Genomic DNA, 21,076 nt, shown 5'->3' with positions numbered 1-21,076 from the left:
TTTCCTTCTAGTTGTAGAATTTCCACTCAGCCAGCCTTCCTGTGGTTCTGGGTGATGTCCGTTCCGTCTTTTAGTTGTATTTTTGAAGTGGTTGTGCGAGGCAGCAATCTCTGGTGTTTACCTATGCCGCCATCTTGGTTCTCCAGGAACCAATTCTTAAGGACTAAAACTGGGCCCTAATCAAGTAACATTTCCTACCCCCAGAGTAGGGGGCCCTGATAAAAGGTGTCTGGATTTCAGAATTTCTGTGGACTACAAATTGCTATGTGCCTCCTAATCTTTCTTTTTGTTTTTATTAAGAATAATTATTGCAATTCTCCTATCTTTTTTCAATCATTGTGTGTTTGTGTGTGTGTGGAGGGGGGGCTGGGAGGGCAGATATTTTGTTTTTGGAAAAGGTGACCACCCTGGAGGAGCCTCATCATGACCATGAGATTATGGATGATGTTATAATGGGTTGAACCTTTTGAGGATTTTATGAGGGACAACTATATTTGCATATGAGTGGAATGTAAATAATTGCTGCCAGAAGGTAATCTATAATAGATTAAGATATCTATAAGGCCTTTTCAACTTTTCCCATCAGGTGGTAGATTCTAATTCATCATCCCTGGATCTCTGCTCACCCTGTAACTTGCTAGAACTAATACTAGTAGAATGTGGCAGAAAAGCTGTTGTGTGATATCTGGTCCCCAGCCTTAAGAGATTTTACAGATTTCACTGTTGTATCCATGGAACACTTCTGTAGCATGTGCAGAAGCCTTTGATGAAAGGCCGTATGGAAAGAGAAGCCCAGTTATCCTGCCTATTCCATCCATTTTAGCTGAGATCCCATATTAACCAGCTCTAGCCAGGCCCCAACTGGCTGCAACTGCATGAATAATTCCAGGCAAGACCAGCAGAACTGCACCAGCAATTGTGAGGGATAAGGCATTTTTAATATTCTAATTCACAAAGTTTTGGGGTGGTATGATACATAACAATAGAAAACTGATACAATAACTTTGAACAGCTGGCTCTCGCCTGCATGTCTTGATCACAGTGGGCAGGGTAAAAGAGAATGTGGTGGGTAACAAGCTCATGGTCAGGAATGAAAACCAGCTCAAAGCACATGCCTCATAGAACCTGGAAGCGGTAATATAACCTTATCAGGGATAAAGCAAACATTCAAAAAGAGCACATTCACTGTAGTAGAGAGTATAGTCTTGGGTCAGATGAACCTGGGTCCACACCTCTGCTTTGCCACTTGGGTTGCTATGTGAATTCAAGAAAGTAATTTAAATTCTCTTAGCTTAGCTTGTTGTTGTTGTTGTTGTTCAGGTGGGTTTTACTAAATCTTGAATGAAATAATATAAGCAAAGCTGTGTTCTCTATAAATGGTAGTCCTTTATCCTTTATCACAGGTACGTATTTTATCTTCTTATGAACACTTGACATTTTCTTATGAATGTGTTTTGTTTGTTTTATGTGTTTATTATCTTCTACTAGAACAAATGATCCTTGAGGGCAGGGACTTCATCTATTTATTTTACTTCAGTGTTGGGGAGCACACGAGACTTGCTGGAAAATTTGTAAGGAAGACATTCTGAGAAAAGGGAAGTGTGTGGAAGGCCGCCTGCCCTATTTATCAGAATTCTGACTTAGGAGAGTGTTGAAGACAGTGACAGTAATTATTATTTGACCTTTCCAAACAAGTCTGTGCACGTGCAGACCCCTGGGTGTTTACTGGAATCCTTATACTTAATCTTTTAGGCGTCCTTGCTTAAAAGGCACTACAAACACATGTGTCTTCCCAAGATTACTTACCCTACTGATTGTATCTAAAAGATAAGCTTTATCTCAAACTACTGTTATAATAAAAGCCTAACAAGGCAGGCAATCGAGGCTCTCTGGATCCTTTAGCTGGAGAGCCCCTTAGCCCTCTCTTTCACAGCAAACAGTTGTGTTGCAGTAATCCATTCACCTATCACTCAGGGTCTGCTGGTCAGCCCTAGCACTTCAGCATCTCTAACACATAGATTAATTGGTGCTCAATAAATATATGCCAACTTACTGATTAATTGTGAATTTGAATATACTGAAATTTCTAGACTTCTATGTATTGAGAAAGACACATACAGACAAAATCCTCTATAATTTCATCTTTTCTTCTTATCTCTTTTGTCTGCACTTTCTCCCTTTATAATGCCCTGGCTTTTCTAGCCCCTTTTCTTCTTTAGACCTCTGAATCTCTATTTAAACCTTTGATGTGTTCCAATTTCATATTGTCAGCTGCCTGTCAGACAATAGGAACTTTCTTATTCGGCTAATCCTTCAACTTTACAATGTTCAAAGCTTACTTCATTCTTCCACACCCCACCCAAATTTTCCAGTGTCTACCTTTATGCATCCTACTCCAAGCCAAACTGGACTACTGCCTTGCCATTTCTGAGATCTACCCTAAACTTTTCTTTCTTTCCACATTTATTCAGACTATTTCCTCTTTCTTTTTTAAAAAATGTATTTTTATTGATTTCAGAGAGGAACAGAGAAAGAGAGATAGAAACATCAATGATAAAAGAGAATCATTGATCAGCTTGCCTCCTGCATGCCCCCCATTGAGATTGAACCCGCAACCTGGGCATGTGCCCTGACCAGGATTCAAACTGTGACCTCTTAGTCAATAGGTTGACATTCAACCACTGAGCTACTGGGCTATTTCCTCTTTCTTGAATGCCTTTCTCTCCTGCTTCTGCTTATCAAAATTCTCCCCAAGTGTAATCTACTTTATTCACAAAATTTGTCTGATCGCACTTCCATACATGGAAGTGACTTCTCTTTCTTTGTAGCTGAAGTAGAACCAAATCTGTATTTTTCTTTAAAATCCCATACCATACTTCACATCATATTCATTTTACCTTATTACCTCCCTCTGGATTTTAATTTCCTTTATGGCAGAATCAATGTCTGGCTTATTTTTTATCATTTTCATATATTCAAGCATGCAGCAAATGTTCAATAAGCAAATATCAGTGCACACTTGTCCACTATCCTGTAAGTACGTTTTAGATATGCTCAGAAATAGCAAGACATAGTTAGACTGAAATTAGAGAAATAGGGAGTTTCTTCACCTAAACTAAAGAGAATGCAAAAAGCATGTCAGGAAGGAGATGGTGAGCAATGTTGCTGATAGATTAAATCAGGTGAAGACTGAGAATTGGACATGGGGTTATACCAACATAATTCATTGCTCATCTTTTTTTTTATTGTGGTAAGAACACTTAACATGAGACCTACAAATTTTTAAATGTACACCACATTACTGCGGACTATAGGTACAATGTTGTACCATCTCTGGAGCTCACTCATTGTTCCCTTTGACAAGAGCAGCTCCCGTGGTCTTGTGGCGGGTAAGGCCTCAGAGGAGTATCTTCAAGTGAGTGTGGGGAGAGAAATTGGCAGGGGTGACAGTGAGCGACTGTTTTGGAAACTTTAATTTTAAGGAAGAAAGAAATGAGGTCAGGAGAGAGAATGTAAGTTTTTTTTTTCCACTTAAGATGAGAAAAATAACAAAGTGTTTATAGTTTGATATGAAAGACAGTGTGAAGAAAAAGTGGAGAGAAAGGTCAGAGTCCAGTGAGTCACTGGAGGAGTTCATCTGAGGAGCACAGGCAGTTCATTCATCCTAACAGACTAGGAGGGCAAGTCAGAATACAGGGGCACAGTCCACGTGGTGGATGCTCAAGGCTTAAAACCAAATTCTTTTGAAATTGCTTAGACTGAGTCTAAAAGGAGCAACTGGGGTGTAGTCTGTTTGGCCTGTCATGCCACCTTTTAGGAAAATGGCCCAGCTGCCTGGGGTCTGGTTGTTGAGGACATGGGTCTGAATGGTGCTTTGATACCCTCTCTGGCTGAATGGGAGCCCGAGGAGCCCAATTGCCCGAAGTCACGATGCTCCTGGGGGTACTGCAATTCATGTTGTGGCAAACACCTCCTTCTCTATCTCCTTGCTCACCCCACTCCCATCAGACAGCTTGGTTGGGGGGGGGCTTTCTCAGGTCTGTGTTAGCATGCACCCAAGGGAAAGTGAATTATTGAACTTCTATCACTCTGTATAAAGCCTTTCCCATAATGAATACTCAATACATGTTGTTGCATCTTGTGCGTTCTTCAAGTACATTCACCTGGTGTTTGCTATTGGGAATAAGGAATAATAAAGAATATACTCACTATTGTCAGTAGAGCTAATTAGAACAGCAGAGAGAACGAAATAAATGCAAAATGAAGGTAAGAGGAGTGGAAAAGAAGATTTAAATTCTGACAGGAAGAATTAAATAAGACTTCAGGGAGGAGTTGATTGTAGTGAAGCCTTATTTTTGTTTAAAAGAGCTATATAAGAAAGTAAAATTCTAAAGCAATTCTATTTCACTTTAATTTTTATCTGATCTACGCACTTTTCTTTCATTTATAAAATATTTAAGGGCAAAGTCGTGTGGTATTATTCTATTTTATTTTTCATCTGGTATTATTTTAGTTGCACTAAAATTATTTTAGTTTTAATTGATCAATGAGAAGGCATTTGAACAATGTATTTGAATGTCATTTTAAAACTCAATTAACAAAGTTGTCATAATACTATGTCTTTTTTTTTTTACTTATTGGAGTCTAGTGGTCCTAATTGTTAATGCTTAATGTAGGTAATTTCCAAATAAATAATGAAATTTGCTCCTTTATTCAGGAAGTTTTTTCCTTCCATTTGCCTTATTTTATAAGTATAAATATATATTATGTAATTATATGTATAATCAGTGTTCATGAAGGGGAATGAGAAATAGGAAAGAATAATGGTTAATATGTCTTATGAGAATCTTAAGTGACTGCATATTCTCTGAATGGTGCTAACCCTTTGAGAACATTGAGAGTTCAACAAGAAGCAGAAGAGAACACTGACAGAGCGTATGCCCCTTAAATCAGTTATTCCAGACCTAGAGAACTGGCGGTAGCAACTCACAACATGCACAAACTTCTAACAATCCGCTCTTTCAGAACAACTGACATGCGAATTCCATGGGTAATGATTAGGTTCCCTTTTTAAAAAATATATATTTTTATTGATTTCAGAGAGGAAAGGAGAGGAAGAGATGGAAACATCAATGAGAGAGAATCATCATTGCGAATGCCTCCTATTGGGGATCAATCCCACAATCCAAGCATGTGCCCTGACAGGGAATTGAACCATGACCTCCTGGTTTATAGGTCGATGCTCAACTGTAAAGATGGGCCTTTTTTTTTTTTTTTTTTTTTTTTTTTTTTTTTTTTTTTTGCTAAGGAAAAGGGTATAAGTGTATCTATATATGTAAATGCCTAAGTGACCAGTCACTATGATATGCACTGACAACCAGGGGGCAGATGCTCAATGCAGGAGCTACTCCCTGGTAGTCAGTGCGCTCCCACAGCGGGAGTGCCGCTTAGCTGACCAACTGACGCCAGAGGCCGGGCTCACGGATGGTGAGTGCTGCTGCAGTGCATGATCCTCTCCTGATCAGGATGGCCTGGGCGCGAGCCTGTGGTAGGTGCAGTGGGGCCAGGATGAGCAGGAGCGGTGTGGCTGCCTGCCGTGGCCTGATCCCCACAGGCCACGCTGAGGGACCCCACCGGTGCACAACCTGTGCACCGGGCCTCTAGTATTTAATAAAATATATATAGGAGAATTGCATCTCAGGTTTGTGGTTACAACTAATGAGACCTGTAGCAGGTTGTCCTTAGTTCTGCTTGCCTTATATAAATAAACTAGAGGCCCAGTGCACGAAATTCATGTACAGGGGGGGGGGGGTGTCCCCTCAGCCCAGCCTGCACGCTCTCGCAATCTGGATCCCTTTCACAATCTGGGACCGCTGGCTCCTAACAGCTTGCCTGTCTGCCTGCCTGATTGCCCCTAACCACTCTGCCTGCCTGCCTGATCACCCCTGACCGTCTCTGCCTTGGCCCCCGGCCATGTCAGCTTTGTCCAGAAGGATGTCTGGAAGGTCATTAGGCTGTCCGGTCTAATTAGCATATTATGCTTTTATTATTACAGATGACACTTTAGATAAACCCAAGAAAACCAGGTGCTTCTGTAAACAGTGGCATAGACTAGTTTTGGAAGAATCGTTGACAGCATACTACTAAAGCTTAAGCGATACCATTCTTTACAGAGAAAAGTCAAGGCCAAAGGATTTTTCTTAAATTACATTTTCTGAGGTAACCTTTAGGTTTTTGGCAAATTGAGCTTGAAAATAATTCCTTACCTCTAAGGAATGGTTACTGTTCCTTAGAGATAGGTTCCTTTATGGTTAAAGCTGCTGGGAAAATGCTGAAATGCTTCCCTGGTAGTTAATAGCTATTCCCTGAGCTGGTCCCATGTCCCTCCTGCTGTTCTGTCGCCCTCCTTTGCTCTCAACCAGGACCCTGCACGTCTCCCTCAGTTCTTGCAAAGACCCGTCCTCTGGGGGGTCTTCAGCTCTCTGCATAACAGGGATTCTGATATCTCACCCTGTGCTGAGCTAATTTTTAATTATTTTGAATATAATCCTTTTGTATAGTCTTTCTGAATGGTTTCTTTAGCAATTGTTAAGTGCTATTAATATTTTTATACAGTCTTTGAGGCAGATGCTTAATAGTCAAAATAAGAGCACATTTTCCACTGTCATTAATTTTTTAAAACAATCTTTGAGATAAATGATTGCTACTGATGATTTAGTTACTTAGAAAGTAACTAATGGTAGCATGTTGGTCTTTATTTTATGTCTTTGTGGCTAGGTGAAACTTTCAATGAACTTTTAGGAAATTATACTTTGAGGTTTTGATAGTTATAAGAGAAAAAATGAGAGAAATCTTGCTCTGAGGCTTCTGATGACCTGAAAAATTAAATGCGTGTTCTTGTTCATTAGGGTCTGAAAAACCTGTATTCAAATAAGAACACAAGAAAAAAAGATAATAAAGGCTTTTTCCCATGGGAAACAGATTTGATACATGCCATTACTCTTCACACACAGAACTTACCTGCTCACCCTATTTCCCTGGACCTTCACCTTCTCAGGCTAGGATATGTGCCCTGTTCTGCCCCTGTATCAGCATGGACTTGTTTATCAACATGTATCCCATTGTGTTGTAACTACCTAGTTGTTCCCGACTCTCATTCCTCTATGTATTTCTCCAGTGTCCAGTGCTGGGCACTCAGGAAATCATCCTTGAACGAGAGGGGGAGGAATGGAGGGGGAGAGAGAACTAAAAAAGCAACAAGTTCCAGCAAACAGTTCAGTGTGGCTACAAGCAGCAGTCTCCTCCAGGGTGTGAGGAAGTCTCCTCTGGCCGGGAACCTTGGAACACGTGCCTCCCCTGGGAACAGGGCTGGGAACCCGAGGGCAGTAGAGGCTGTGATGAGGTTGTGGGTTCGGGAGCAGCATGGGGGCCTCTCACCTGTGGCTGTGTGCTGTCACGGCCTCCACCACTACTCTCTCCTTTCCCGTGGTAGGTGCCTTAACCCTGGCTCTCACAATGTGAGCAGGTGTTCTTGAACAAAAGGCTTCTTTCATCCTTTACCTTTGGGAAATGTCAGTGCAATAGTCAGCTCTCGGAGATTCGGTCTGCATTGCCACTTATTCAAAACTCTGAAAAAGTCTTACAGAAAAGAACCTAGCTCAGTTTGGGTAACCCAACGTTTCCCAAGTTTTATCTGATCACAGACCACTTTTATTTCAAGAAAGACCTACTTTCATCTCAACAGATAGAATGCTGCACAAAAATTTGAGCACCAAAACTGACTGAATCCTGGCACTATTATTTGGGTAATTTTAGGCAAGTTAATGTAACTTTATTCTTTCTGTGTCTCAGTTTCTTTTTTTAAAAAGTCATTATTAAAAATATATTATTTTATTTTATTTTTCCCCATCACCATTTAGCGCCCCTTTCCCCCCTCCAACCCCCCCGTGCGCGCACACGCACACACACACACACACACACACACACACACATTCACCACACTGTTCAAGTTTCAGAATTCTTTCCTTTTTTTCTTTTTTTCTCAATCCCTCCCTGCTAGCCCTCTCCCCAGAGGTGTCTACCTGCTTTCTATCAAAGAGTTTGTCTCTATTTTGCTTGTTAGTTCAGTTTGTTCATTAGATTCCACATATGAGTGAAATCATATGGTACTTGTCTTTTTTCTAACTGGCTTATTTTTCTTAGCATAATGTTCTCCAGGTCCATCCATGCTGTTGCAAAGGATAAACTTTTCTTCTTTTTTTATGGCTGAGTAGTATTCCCTTGTGTAAATACACCACAGCTGTTTTATCCACTCATCTACTGATGGGCACTTTGGCTGTTTCTAAATCTTGGCTATTGTATACAACCCTGAAGTGAACATAGGGGTGTATATATTCTTTTGAATTAGTGTTGTTGTTGTTGTTGTTGTGTGTGTATTTAAATAAATTCCCAGAAGTGGAATTGCTGGGTCATAAGGCAGTTCCATGTTTAATTTTTTTGAGGTAACTCCATACTGCTTTCCACAGTGGCTGCACCAGTCTGCATTCTTCATTTAAAAAAGGCATAATAGTGCCTTCCCACGGGAATATTGTGAGGATTAAATGAAATACCGTATATATTACACCCAACAGTTAGCAAATACTCAACAAACATGAATTGCCATTTCCTCAGATCCCTCACATCCCCATCTTTATTATCTCATCCCCCTTTAAGCTAACTTTGCAGGATTTTTTAGACAGGAATTTAATGGAGAAAAGAGTTTTTATCAAAGTTTTATAAACGTTTTTATAAAAAAAGCCACCCGGTCACTGTCTTTCTGCTTCTCTGTCTGGCACAGGTGGGAAACGACTCTTGGAGGCCTGATATTTTCTAACCAGTACATACAATTGATGACCTCTGTCCCATCGACTTCGATCTACGGATTTGGTGAACATGAACATCCGTCCTTTAAGCATGACATGAATTATGTTCGATATGGAATGTTTTCCAGAGATCAGTCGCCAGTGGTAATGTGTGGATATAGATTCTTAATATTAGAAATCTGACTTATGGAAAGGGAAAAGGGGAATGAATGCTAAGATTGATTTTCTATAAGGTCCTATAAACCTACTCTCAGAAATAATTTGGGTTTATACTTAATTGGTGATAATGGCAAGTTTGAAATTGACATCCACTCAGGTTTTCACCAGTTTGACTTTTACCCTCACTAAATATATGACACTTTTGTTTTCTTTTTTTGACATGTCACTAATTGCTACTGGATCTCATTGATATAGGAAAATTAAATTGTAATTCATGAAAAACAATATTTCTGTTTGTGTTGCAGGCACTTAGCAATCTCTATGGAGTTCATCCTTTTTATATGTGCATTGAGAAAGATTTTAATGCTCATGGTGTCCTCCTCTTGAATTCCAATGCCCAAGGTAATGTGGTCATCTGGTTAAATCATAAAGAAGCCAATGCACAACTTAAATGCTGCTTTTTGCCTTTTCTCCCTTTAAAAAAATGCTTATTAATTAGAACAATATAGAGTGAGAGATTGTCTACAATTTAATATTTTGTTTCAAAATGGAAAGGTTTTTAGTGAACCACATACGGTCATCCTAATAGATTGCAGAATTCTATTAAGACACAGTACTATAGAAATCAGAAGTCCTTCAATAAGCAATGTTAGAAATTTCAGTGCCTAATATTAGATAGACAACCTAAGTAGCATCTAAATGGCAGAAATATTGAAATAGTGATCTCTGCCATTTATATTATTTGTACTTATTCTCTATTTTGCTTTGTTCTTTCCAGATGTCACTCTGAGCCCATCTCCTTCTTTAACATTCAGGACCATTGGAGGAATCCTTGATTTCTATATGTTTCTTGGCCCCACTCCTGAAAATGTTATCCAGCAGTACACAGAGGTGAGTACAGCACAGTAATTCACATTCAAATTTTCTTTGTCCTGGCTGTGAGGGAAGGGGGAGCAATTAGCAACTAGTCTTTAATCTTCCAATCTCCTAGCTCTTTCCACATTTAGGTAGAGGCTTCTGACTTGGTTATAATTTCATCTCAGCTCCATTACTTCTGATGCATCATACCCTGTGCCACTTGACTCTCTCCCAAAGGATTCATCAGCCAGCCACTTGATTCTCTGGGATCCAATAGAACTGGGTGTTGAGGAGTCAATGTTTGGAGGAAAACCTCCTGATGGGACAGAACTCCTGGGGAATTGTGCAGTAGTGACCTTGGTTTATCATCCATACTCAACCTTTCTTTTTGCCCTCCTTCTAGATCAGAGGTGGGGAACTTTTTTTCTGCCGTGGGCCATTTGGGTATTTATAACCTCATTCATGAGCCATGCAAGATTATCAACTTAAAAATCTGCCTGCTATATTTGGTGAAACATTTAATGCCTTGGCAGGGCCAGACAAATTATATACGGTCTGTGGGCTGGACATTCCCCACCCTTGTTCTACATCTTTCCTTTCTAGATGGAGGTGGAGATACTCCACCTCTGTCCCCCTCCCCTACATCTACCAGCCATTTGGTGCAATGCCAATTTGTTGCTCATCCCCCATCACACATCATTCCTCAAACGATCTCCCCAGGGTGAACTAGTCAAATACTACCAAAATCCACAGGGATGTCTGCAGTTCCTAACAGGAAACTTGCTAACCCTGAAAAACTGTCTAACAAAATAATTGTAGGTGTTAGAGTAGGTGGATGAGAAAGGTAGGGTGAATGTGTTTTGGTCCAGGGGAGGGTCTTAGCAGAGCTGTTTAAATACTAATTACTAGAATGCCTTTTGTTATGGCTGTCACTGAATCTGATAAGCAGGAAATTCAAAATGCAAAGACAAGGCCTTTGTTGGACAATCATGGGAAGAGAAAGGGGACCTGTCCCATCAGATTTCTCAGTTCTCCTGGAGATCAGGAAGTGCCTGAGGGAGGTTCCTGGGCCCAGCTGGAAATAGGCTTGCACCAAATTTTGTGGTTTCAAGGGATTCCATAAAGATGCATCAGTTCTCTTTCCCAAAGTCTACAGAAGCTTCATCAAGGGGTTTAGAAAAGATGGGAATGAGAATGGAGACAAGAGGGGGGTTGAGGAGAGAGCTACTTAAAGCTGAAAGTGACGCCATCCTCCTTTTCTTGTTGCTTGCTTATTTCTGTCCTCCTTCATTCCAGGGGACACCTAAGCAGGGGTCCCCTCTGCCTAGAACAGCTATGGTTTGATTCTCAAAGCCTTTAAAAGCACTAGCAAAGGATGTGACAAAAATGAAGCAAAAGTTAATCCCAATTACCTTGTCTCCTGAGCAATCTCTCACTTCCTTGAAGAACTGGCCCAAACTGACAGCTTAAAAGAAATAAACTTTTCTCTTTCATCTTATTTTCTATCTATATATCTATATCTCTATATATCTATATATATCTATATATATCTATATCTATCTATATCTATATCTATATCTATCTCTCTCTCTCTATATATATATATATATAATTACACAAAGTGTCCCCTTGGGAGTTCGACTGACCAGGAGTTCAATCGCTCACTATAACGTGCACTGACTACCAGGGGGCGGCATGGAATGAAAAAAGGCCCTGGCCAGCAGCCAGCAGCCACTAGGGACCCTACCCGTGCACAAATTTTGTTCACTGGGCCTCTAGTTGTTGATAATATAAACTTCCCTTAGCCCACTGAGTACTCTAGGAGAGGTTATATACATCTGCATAGCTTAGATTCCTAGTAAGAACACTCCCATAGAGGGCCTGGGTTTGAATCCTGTCTACTGCTGATGTGTTGTGTGATCTTGGGCAATTACTTAACCTTCCTGTGTCTCTCATTTCCTGCATCTGTAACATAGGGATAATTGTAGTATCTACCTCATATGATTGCTGTAAGAATCAAATGTGATAATAAACATAAAATACATTTAATCACCCAGGAAACTCCAAAAAATTCCATATCACGGACACTTATTTTATTAGATTTCTCTGAAGCTGCTGATTGCTGTCTTTGAAATCCACTTGCTAAGCTTTTGAAACAGTATTTTCTGGTTTACCTATCCCCTTCCAGCTTCTTTTTCTTAATCTCCTGACAAATGTTTTATTCACTCAATCAGTGTCAGTATTCCTATCAGTATTCCTCAGCGTTCTGTACTCTTCAAGAAGAACAGCTTTTCAGCAATGGCATCGCCTACTATGCATGCACTGATGAATCACACGCCCTATCTCCAGTCCAAAGCTTTTTCGTGAACTCCAGCATATTTATTTTTGCCTATTGAAAATGTATACTTCACATTCCACAACCATCACAACGTATTCTATAAGAATTAATAATCTCTTTCTAAACTTCTTACTTCAACTAGATCTTCCCGTTATCATTTTCTGAGTTAACAGAATTACCAAGAACCCAATCATCCAAGCAAGAAACTGAAAAACTATCTTCTTCTCGATCCTTCATTGTCTGACAGCCCATGGATTGATTCTGTCCTTTTATTTGGTCTCTGGCACTCTTGCCTTAATGAGCTTTCATCTTTCTCCTTGGAAGGTTATACTAACTAGAGAACTGGTTCTCTTACTTCCTGTTTGGTTTTCCTACAAACCGTTCTTCATTCATACTTTTGTCAGGAGGATACTTCTAAAAGGTTAACCCTATCTTTCACTCCTCTGTTAAACATCTAACCATTATCTAAAGCAGTGGTTCTCAACCTTCCTAATGCCACGACCCTTTAATACAGTTCCTCCTGTTGTGGTGACCGCCAATTTCATTGTTACAAATTGAACATAATTAAAGCATAGTGATTAGTCACAAAAACAATATGTAATTATATATGTGTTTTCCGATGGTCTTAGGCGACCCCTGTGAAAGGGTCGTTTGACCCCCAAAGGGGTCGCGACCCACAGGTTGAGAACCGTTGATCTAAAGCGTCATTGACAACTAAAAATATATGTATTGCAAAACACATATGTAATTTTAAAAGTGTTAGTAGCCAATTAAAAAATGTAAAGACAGGTGAAATTCTATCCAGAGCATTATCATTTCAACATGTAATCAGCCAAAAAATAATAATGAGGTATTTTATATATTTTTATACTAAGTCCTTGATACCTGCTGTGCATTATTTTATATTTAACATCGCATCTTAAGTTGGGCCAGCCATATTTTAAGTACTCACAGCCATATGTGGCTAGTGACTCCCATACTCGTCTACACAAGACTAAAGGATAAAACATCCAAATTAATTTGCATGGCTTATGCAGGCTTTTAATTAACTGCTTCCATTCTGTATCTTTAGCATCATCTCCCATCAACTTCTTTTCAAACTCTGTACTCCAGCCCTACTGAAAATGTTCAAGGTCTGCCATGTTCTTAGCATACATGCTTTCCCTTTGCTTGGAAAAATGCCCATCTCATCTACTTGGTGATCGGCTTGCTCTTTGCACCACGTTTTCTGTGAAATCTTTCTCCTACTGTTGATGATCTACACTCCCACTCTACATGCATCCTTCCTAGTTCACACACAGTATGAATGGAAGCTTTGTTATCTAGTGACTTCTAGTCCTGCCTTTCCAACCAGTCCAGGTCCTCTTTCCAAACCTATGAAATCAGGTATTATGGAATTTATCCTTGGCTGTCATAATGAAGAGCCCTGTTTGAATCAGTTTTTTATTTCCTTAATTTTAACCCATGTTCTGAGCAATTTATTTTTATTGCTTTGGGTATAATTTACAAATCTACTTTTTTCTAACAAACGTTCAAAGCCACATGAAATTAAATTATTGGTAGTTATTTATATTATTTTTATAATGCTGAACCCCCAACGAAATTAATCTTGAGGAAAGGAGACTATGTGCAATTTCAGTTAATTAACTTACTAATTAATTTACATTGTTTAATTAGTTTTTCTTTATTCTTTAGCCATAACACAAATGACTTAACAACTTTCTAGCATGCTGGGACACTAAAAAAAATCTTCATTTACATAGTTAGAAAGAACATCTACATTTCCAAATAAGCATGCCTTTGTGACTATTCTGGATTGTTTAAAATGAGGTCAATGAATATATTTCTGAATAAGTTTATTTTTAATTACACATTACTATGGAAATTTGTTCTCCATGTAAAAGTGTCAAATGATGCAGAAGTATATCCCCAAATCCTCCTGCCTGTAGCTGTAACAAGCACTTTTAATAGTTTTCCAAATATTCCTCTAGAAATTTACTATGAATTTATACACATGTATTTATATTTTCCACTCATGTATTAATAGGATCATGCTAGAACTATTTATTTTTGTGAGGTGGTCTTTTAATTTTACCTCTGTGTTAGAGATCTTTCCATATGAGTAATTATAAAATCTATATAATTTTTTAGGACATAATTTTTTTAGAGCAGTTTTAGGTCCATAACAAAATTGAGAGGAAGTTACAGAGATTTCCCATATACATCCTGCCTCCCCACATGCATAGCCTCCCCCATCATAAACATCACTCACTAGAATGGCACATTTGTTACCAAGGATGAACCTACATTGACACAACATAATCACTGATGCCATAGTTTACCTTAGGATTCACTCTTGGTGTTATACATCCTATGGGTTTGGACAAATGCATATTGATATATATTTATTATTATTATATTATACAGAGTATTTTCATTGCCCTGAAAATCTTCTCTTTTCTGCCTGTTCATTCCCATCCTCCATCAGCCGCCATGTCTCCATAGCTTTTCCTTTTTCAGAATGTCATATAGTTAGATACAGTATGCATGTACTAGCCTTTTCAGATTGGCCACTTTCATTTGGTGATGTATATTTAAGATTTCTCCATGCCTTTTTGAAGCTTAATAACTTATTTATTTTTTGCACTGAATAATCTTCTACTTTCTGGATGTACCACAGCTTAGCTATTCATCTACTGGACATATTGGTTGTTCCAAATGTTGGCAATTATGAATTAAGTCGCTATAAATATCTCTATGCAGGTTTTTGTGTGGACATAAATTTTGACCTCTTTTGGGTAAATACTAGGAAGCACAATTGCTGGATCATATGGGAAGAGAATGTTTAGTTTAGTAAGAAATTGCCACACTGACTTCCAAAGTGGCCTCCAAACCAGCAATGAATGAGAGTTTCGGTGGCTCTCTAGCCTCACCAGCATTCGAAGTTGTCATTGTTCCAGGTTTTGGGCATTCTAATAGGTGTGCGGTGATGTCTCTTGTTGACTTAATTTAGATTTCCCTGATGACCTATGATGTGGAATGTGTTTCAGGGACTTATTTGCCATCTGTATATCTGGTGAGGTGTCTTTTAAGGTCTTTGGACCATTTTTTTAAATCCTGTTGTTTGCTTTCTTACTGTTGAGTTTTAAGAGCTCTTTGGATATTTTGGTAACTGTCCTTTATCAGATGTGTGTTTTGCAAATATTTTCTCCCAGTCTGTGACTTATCTTCTAATTCACTTGACATTGCCTTTTGAAAAGCAGGACTTTTTAATGTTAATGAAATCCAGCTTACCAATTATTTCTTTCATGGATCGTGCCTTTGATGTTATTTATATCTTTCTGCTTTTTAAAAGTTGTACCAACTGACATTTTAATGTTTTCCTATCGTAGAGAGTGGAGCAACAAACATCCTTGTTCAAATGTCTTTGGGCACATGCACACTTCTGCAGGATATGTGTGGTGAAATGCATGAGTGAAGGACATGCCTATTTAAAATTTTGATAGTTATTGCTAATATCCCTTCAAAAAGAAAAAGAATATTAATTTTCATTTGTGTCTAGAATACAAAGGGTAGGAAATGGACTTTAAGACACTGAAGTTTGTTGGTGGCAGGAGCACTGGGTTCAAGCATCAGAAGAACTGGCTCCTACCCCCCTTTCGGGTGCTCTAATTAGCTCTGTGACAGGGCATGAATCACTTAACCTTCCTGTCTCCCTGGGTCCTTTAAACTCCCAAAATCCTACTAGCTACAGCATCTAACCCTGGCTTTCAAGCATAGAGTAGAATTCAACAGGTTTAACATGCAGTTTATGAAGACTGCCTTTTCTAAACCAATGTGATACATCTGCTTGCCTGCATTCTGGTAGAATGGAGCCAAGTGCAGAGAGAAACTAAGACCTGCAAGACGCACTCAGGTTCTCAGAAGCCAGGCCTGCACTGGTGTCTTGCTCCCCCAGTGCTGCTTTGGCTCAGAGCCCTGCTTTTGGCTGAAGGTCGGAAGCTGGGAATGAGTCCAGGCAGGCAGCAGACAATCAGAAAGAGAGGAGCAGGGCCAAGGTGTGGCATGCATCCACTCGACAAGCTTTCTGAGAGAAAATGCTGTGCGGCCGGACTAACCTGTTTCTCAGTATTCACAGGTGGAGATTTTCCATATTAAAATTTTCTGTAATTCAGGAGTTTTATTTCCCACACTGGTGCCAGCACAGGATCCAACCAGTGACTCAAGTAAACACTGTCTTTTACCAGCATTACAAATACCACTGTAAATGTTTGCTTGGTTTAAATACAATAGCACTGCAAGGTGGTGCAGATAAAATCAACTCAGGGGAACCTGATCCCAGGTTTTGCTAGAAAAGTGAGAAAGTGAATAGAAGGTCAACCGCATGTAATTTTTTAAAAAAAATTCAAACTGGAATTCTGAGATGAAACTGAAAGATTGCGGTGATGCCGGCTATTTTCTAGGCCGCTGCTTCTTCAGTGTTGCTGCACATTAGAATCTACTGATTTTGAGAAAAATTGACATGAGGTGGAAGGTGGAGGGTTGTGGGGAGGGACTCCCAGAGATTCTGATTTAATGACCTGGGGACTGTCCTGGCACTAGGATTTTACAAATCTCTCCAGGAGATTCTAATGCTCACACCAGAGAGCCAGAGTTCCAGCCTTGTGCTACCCTGTGTGGTAGCCACCAGCCCCATGTGGCACAGAACACTTGGAAATGCGCCCAGGTCAACTGGAGACAGGCTCAAAGCCTTCGTGTAAGAAAAGAAAGTGACATTGCCAATTAATATGTTATTCATACCATATTTTAATGTCAATAGTATATATTACACATTAATTTAATAATATATTAATACCACTTATTAACATTATATTAACAAGATTAATAACACTATTATATTGATAATTACATGTTTATAACAATAAAATACTATTTTATATGACTTGCATGTTGAAGTGATATTGTGAGTTCAGATATAGTGAGTTCAATAAACTATATTACTAAAATTAAATTAAATCTTACCTGTTTCCTCTTACTTTTTAAAATGTGGTACTATCCCTAGATGGTTTGGCTCAGTGGAAAGAGTGTCAGCCCGAGGACTGAAGGGTCCCAGGTTTGATTCCGGTCAAGGGCACATGCCTGGGTTGCAGGCTTGATACCCAGTATGGGGCATGCAGGAGGCAGCCGATCAATGATTCTCTCCCATCATTGATGTTTCTATCTCTCTCTCCCTCTCCCTTCCTCTCTGAAATCAATAAAAATACATTTTAAAACTGTGGTACTAGACATTTTAAAATGACCAATGTGGATTATATTTGTGGCTTGCATTATGTTGCTGTGGGACAGTGCTGGGTGTCATTGGCCCAGCCAAGATCTCTGATGCTGCCGTATGTTCACATATTGGGAAGATCCAGGACACTAGTTAGAAGAGGGGGAGGGGCCCACTTTACGTTTGGGGCCATTTCTTTTTCTCATGACCACAGAAATAGTTTTCCGAATAAGATTTAGTCTTTTACCAGCATTACTAATATAATTGTCAATCTAATGTCATCTATAAACTCTTCATTTCCCTGTTGTAATATCAAGGTAAATTCATCAAAATTTGTTTGTTTTTAAAAATAAGCTTAAATTTTGTAAAGGAGATTATTCTCAAAGAGTCCTTTCCTATGGCTAAGGCTCTCTATAAAATCGCTGACTTCCTCTGGAGAATATAATGGCTGTGGAAAGAAATTTACTGGCTTCGCCAAAGAGGAAGAAAAATCTTGTGATCTTGAGTCCTAGGGCATCAAACGGCCTTTTTTCCCCCATAAAATTTTTATACCAAAGAAGAATTTGAGAGGCATAATAATAGTCAATATTGAACCAATCTACTAGAACTTTCATCTCACCATTTTTCTTAATAGTCAGTCCTGTTTTCTAGCAGTGAGAAAGCCAGAAAGCAAAATTTTCTAAAAAGGAACTTCCAGGGCTAGAGGATTTATCTAAAATTTATCTGGATAGGAAATCTGTGAATGAAATCCCCCTTTTTTGTTAGATAATTAGTGCATTGCTTTGTAAAGTTTGAAATTTTAATAAATTTTATCTTATCCTAAGCCTTTGTTCCTGTCAGCTGTGTTCCGTGATGTGTATGAAAAAGGTATAAGTTCTCTCTGCCCTTTACATTCCTTTCTAGCTGCGCTTTCCTCTTCTTTCAATAGCTCTTGAACTAGAAAATGAGGAAAGGCACAAAGCACATTGTTTTGGGGGAGAATGTACTATTGTCTGTGTTTCCAGTTTTATAGTTCTAAAAATTGCCTAGCCTTATAAAATGGAAGCTATAGTTCACATTTAGGTGTAGAATTGAAGAGCCACCAAATTGCTGAATTTTGTGACACCAAGGAAAAATTCTTCCAGGGATTGTTTGAAATGGTCCACTTTGCTCAATGGTCACCAAGAAAATCATTGTTAAGGACATCATGCAGACTTTAGAAAACCGAAAGTAAATAAAGCCCATGGCAGTATATCAGTTTGATGGGTCGGTCCCCTGAATAATTTTGATTTGGGGTCTTTTTGTCTTACAGACATGATCTTAGAAAGATCTGACCTTGGAAAGCTTAGGTATCAGAAGTCTTAGAGTTTTAATAGATTATACTCCAAGATTCCCTTTTGAACCTTGCTTCTTAAACGGCTACATGGACAATATTAAACTTTATTGGCATATACCTATTAGTAAGTTAGATTTTCTGACATGTTTACAGTGTCTATCCTAATCCCCCATATTTATTCTTCTTTTCATTTTTTGGTATCTATGTATCTCAAGAGTATCTGAGTCTCCCATATGCCTCAGTTTTGTGTGAGCTTACAGTGAGCGTTTGGAATTTTCTGAGAAGGCAAATCCTAGGCAGTTCAATGTTAGCTTCAGACAGACCTCAAGTGTTGAATCTTTGCTTTTCTCTATATGACTCCCATGGATTTGGTCAATTGATGTACCTGTCTGAGCTTTAACTTTCTTAATCTTTGAAATTCAGTTTATCACTTTCCCTTACATAGTTTTCCTCAAGATTAAAGGTATCTCTCTGTCTAGGTAGGGTTATATATATAGTAGGCCAATGAGTGGTGACTCTCATCCTTATTATGAGGTGGTCCATGTTTGTCAGAAATGCAGAAGATAATGTATTTGTTTGTTTTGGGGTTTTTTTTGTTTCTTTGTTTTGTTTTGCCTGATGACACTGCACTGTATAAGAGAGATACAGTTGAGTGTAGGACACTTTTCCTGAAGCTAACTCCCTAAATTTAACTCCTGTTTCTGTCCCTTATTGTTTGTGTAATGTTGGGCAAGTTTTTTAATCTCTTGGCCTCAGTTTTCTCACCTTCAAAATGAATTATTCATAGTACCTACCTGATAAAATTATTGTAACTATTAAAAGTTAGTACATATGAAGACTCTAGAACACAGTTCTTAACATATAGAAAAGCTATGTAAGTATATATTCATCCTGACATAACTAGGTACTTATTAAATGTATTATTATATAATTGGGTCATGGCCAGAGACAGTTGTTAAAGTGACAGCATGGGGGTCGGGGGGGGGGGGGAAGAAAGGCTTTTGAATTTCCTTTAGACATCAAATGTACTGGGTTATGACTGGTCAGTAATACATGGATTAGAATGATGAGTTTGTGTTACCAAAATTATGGAAATAATCCAACTTGCATTCTCCAGACACTTTTACATGTATTTTATGAGTTGTTGCATATAAAAACTTGAGAGATATTCAGGACAGGCATTACTATCTCCATTTTAAAACTGAAGAAACTGAGCTTGATGAAGTTGAATTGAGTTGCCTAGGAACACAAAACAGAGAGCCACATAATCATGGCTTCCAAATTTAGTTATATTTATCTTCCAATTTTTGTTATTTTTATCACTAGATCATACTTTCTACATATAAAATGGTGTTGGTAAATGGCCATAAGTATTTTTGTGGATTTTCCAACATGTTTATTTAACTTCACTGTTTTAATTTCTTCCCCAAGGAAACTTCTATACAATCTATACTGATATATGTTTGAAAAGATTTTAAGTAATGACATCTTTAATACTTTCAACAATAAATAAATTCAAAATATATATGTAAATAAATAAAATGAAAATATTTTAAGTAGTAGGTCTTTAAAACTATAGCTTTAAATTTTGAAGAAATTGTTAGGGACATTTCTATTACATGAAGTTTTTGTAAGCAAAGCTCTTGGGAATGTGTTTTTCTTTTCCCCAGAAATATATAACCTTCAGGTAACAGATGTTGATATATTCTAGGTGCTTCTAAAAATCTGTTTTAAATTACAAAAAGTTATTGTTTCTCTGAAGCCACATTGACCTCAAGGAAATGACATTTTTATTTTGCATGGCATTGACAATACTTAATTTTCACCTTCATTTGAGAATTTGCATAGTAATGCACAAATTATATCAGTATTCTTTTCATCTTCCAGGAGCAAGTCATTAAATATGTTTAATGAAAGGATTTCCTCTTCTTTAAGTTTCAAGATCTTTAGGTTAGGTTTATGCCGGGGTTCTTGTCCCAGCATCAAGAAGGGTTCAGGAAATATGGAGAAGGCTGTGCGTAGATTTTAAATAAGAGTCTGGAGACGAAGGATAATTTTGAAAGGCATTGGGGGTCAGAGGAGCTTAGCTAAAGGAGCTAAGTTAAGGTCTTAAGTCTTAGGTCTAAGCTAGTGATGGTGAACCTATGACACACGTGCCAGAGGTGACACGCGAACTCATTTTTTTGGTTGATTTTTCTTTGTTAAATGGCATTTAAATATATAAAATAAATATCAAAAATATAAGTCTTTGTTTTACTATGGTTGCAAATATCAAA

At 38.5% G+C, this 21,076-nt stretch overlaps 1 protein-coding gene across 1 annotated transcript in view; it reads left to right on the top strand.

Moving 5' to 3' along the window:
* LOC102254846 (sucrase-isomaltase, intestinal) overlaps positions 1 to 21,076 on the top strand; it is an 81,777-nt gene that overhangs the window by 10,842 nt on the left and 49,859 nt on the right. The window contains exons 5-7 of the mRNA XM_005881677.2: positions 8,837 to 9,005; positions 9,326 to 9,422; positions 9,799 to 9,911. Coding sequence (XP_005881739.2) covers positions 8,837 to 9,005; positions 9,326 to 9,422; positions 9,799 to 9,911 — 379 coding nt within the window. The remainder of the gene's footprint in view (positions 1 to 8,836; positions 9,006 to 9,325; positions 9,423 to 9,798; positions 9,912 to 21,076) is intronic.

This window comes from Myotis brandtii, unplaced genomic scaffold, assembly GCF_000412655.1.
Source record: "Myotis brandtii unplaced genomic scaffold, ASM41265v1 scaffold686, whole genome shotgun sequence".
NCBI classification, from domain to species: Eukaryota; Metazoa; Chordata; class Mammalia; order Chiroptera; family Vespertilionidae; genus Myotis; species Myotis brandtii.
The sequence above is the reverse complement of the archived record's forward strand: the minus strand, read 5'-3'. Positions and strand labels throughout refer to the sequence as shown.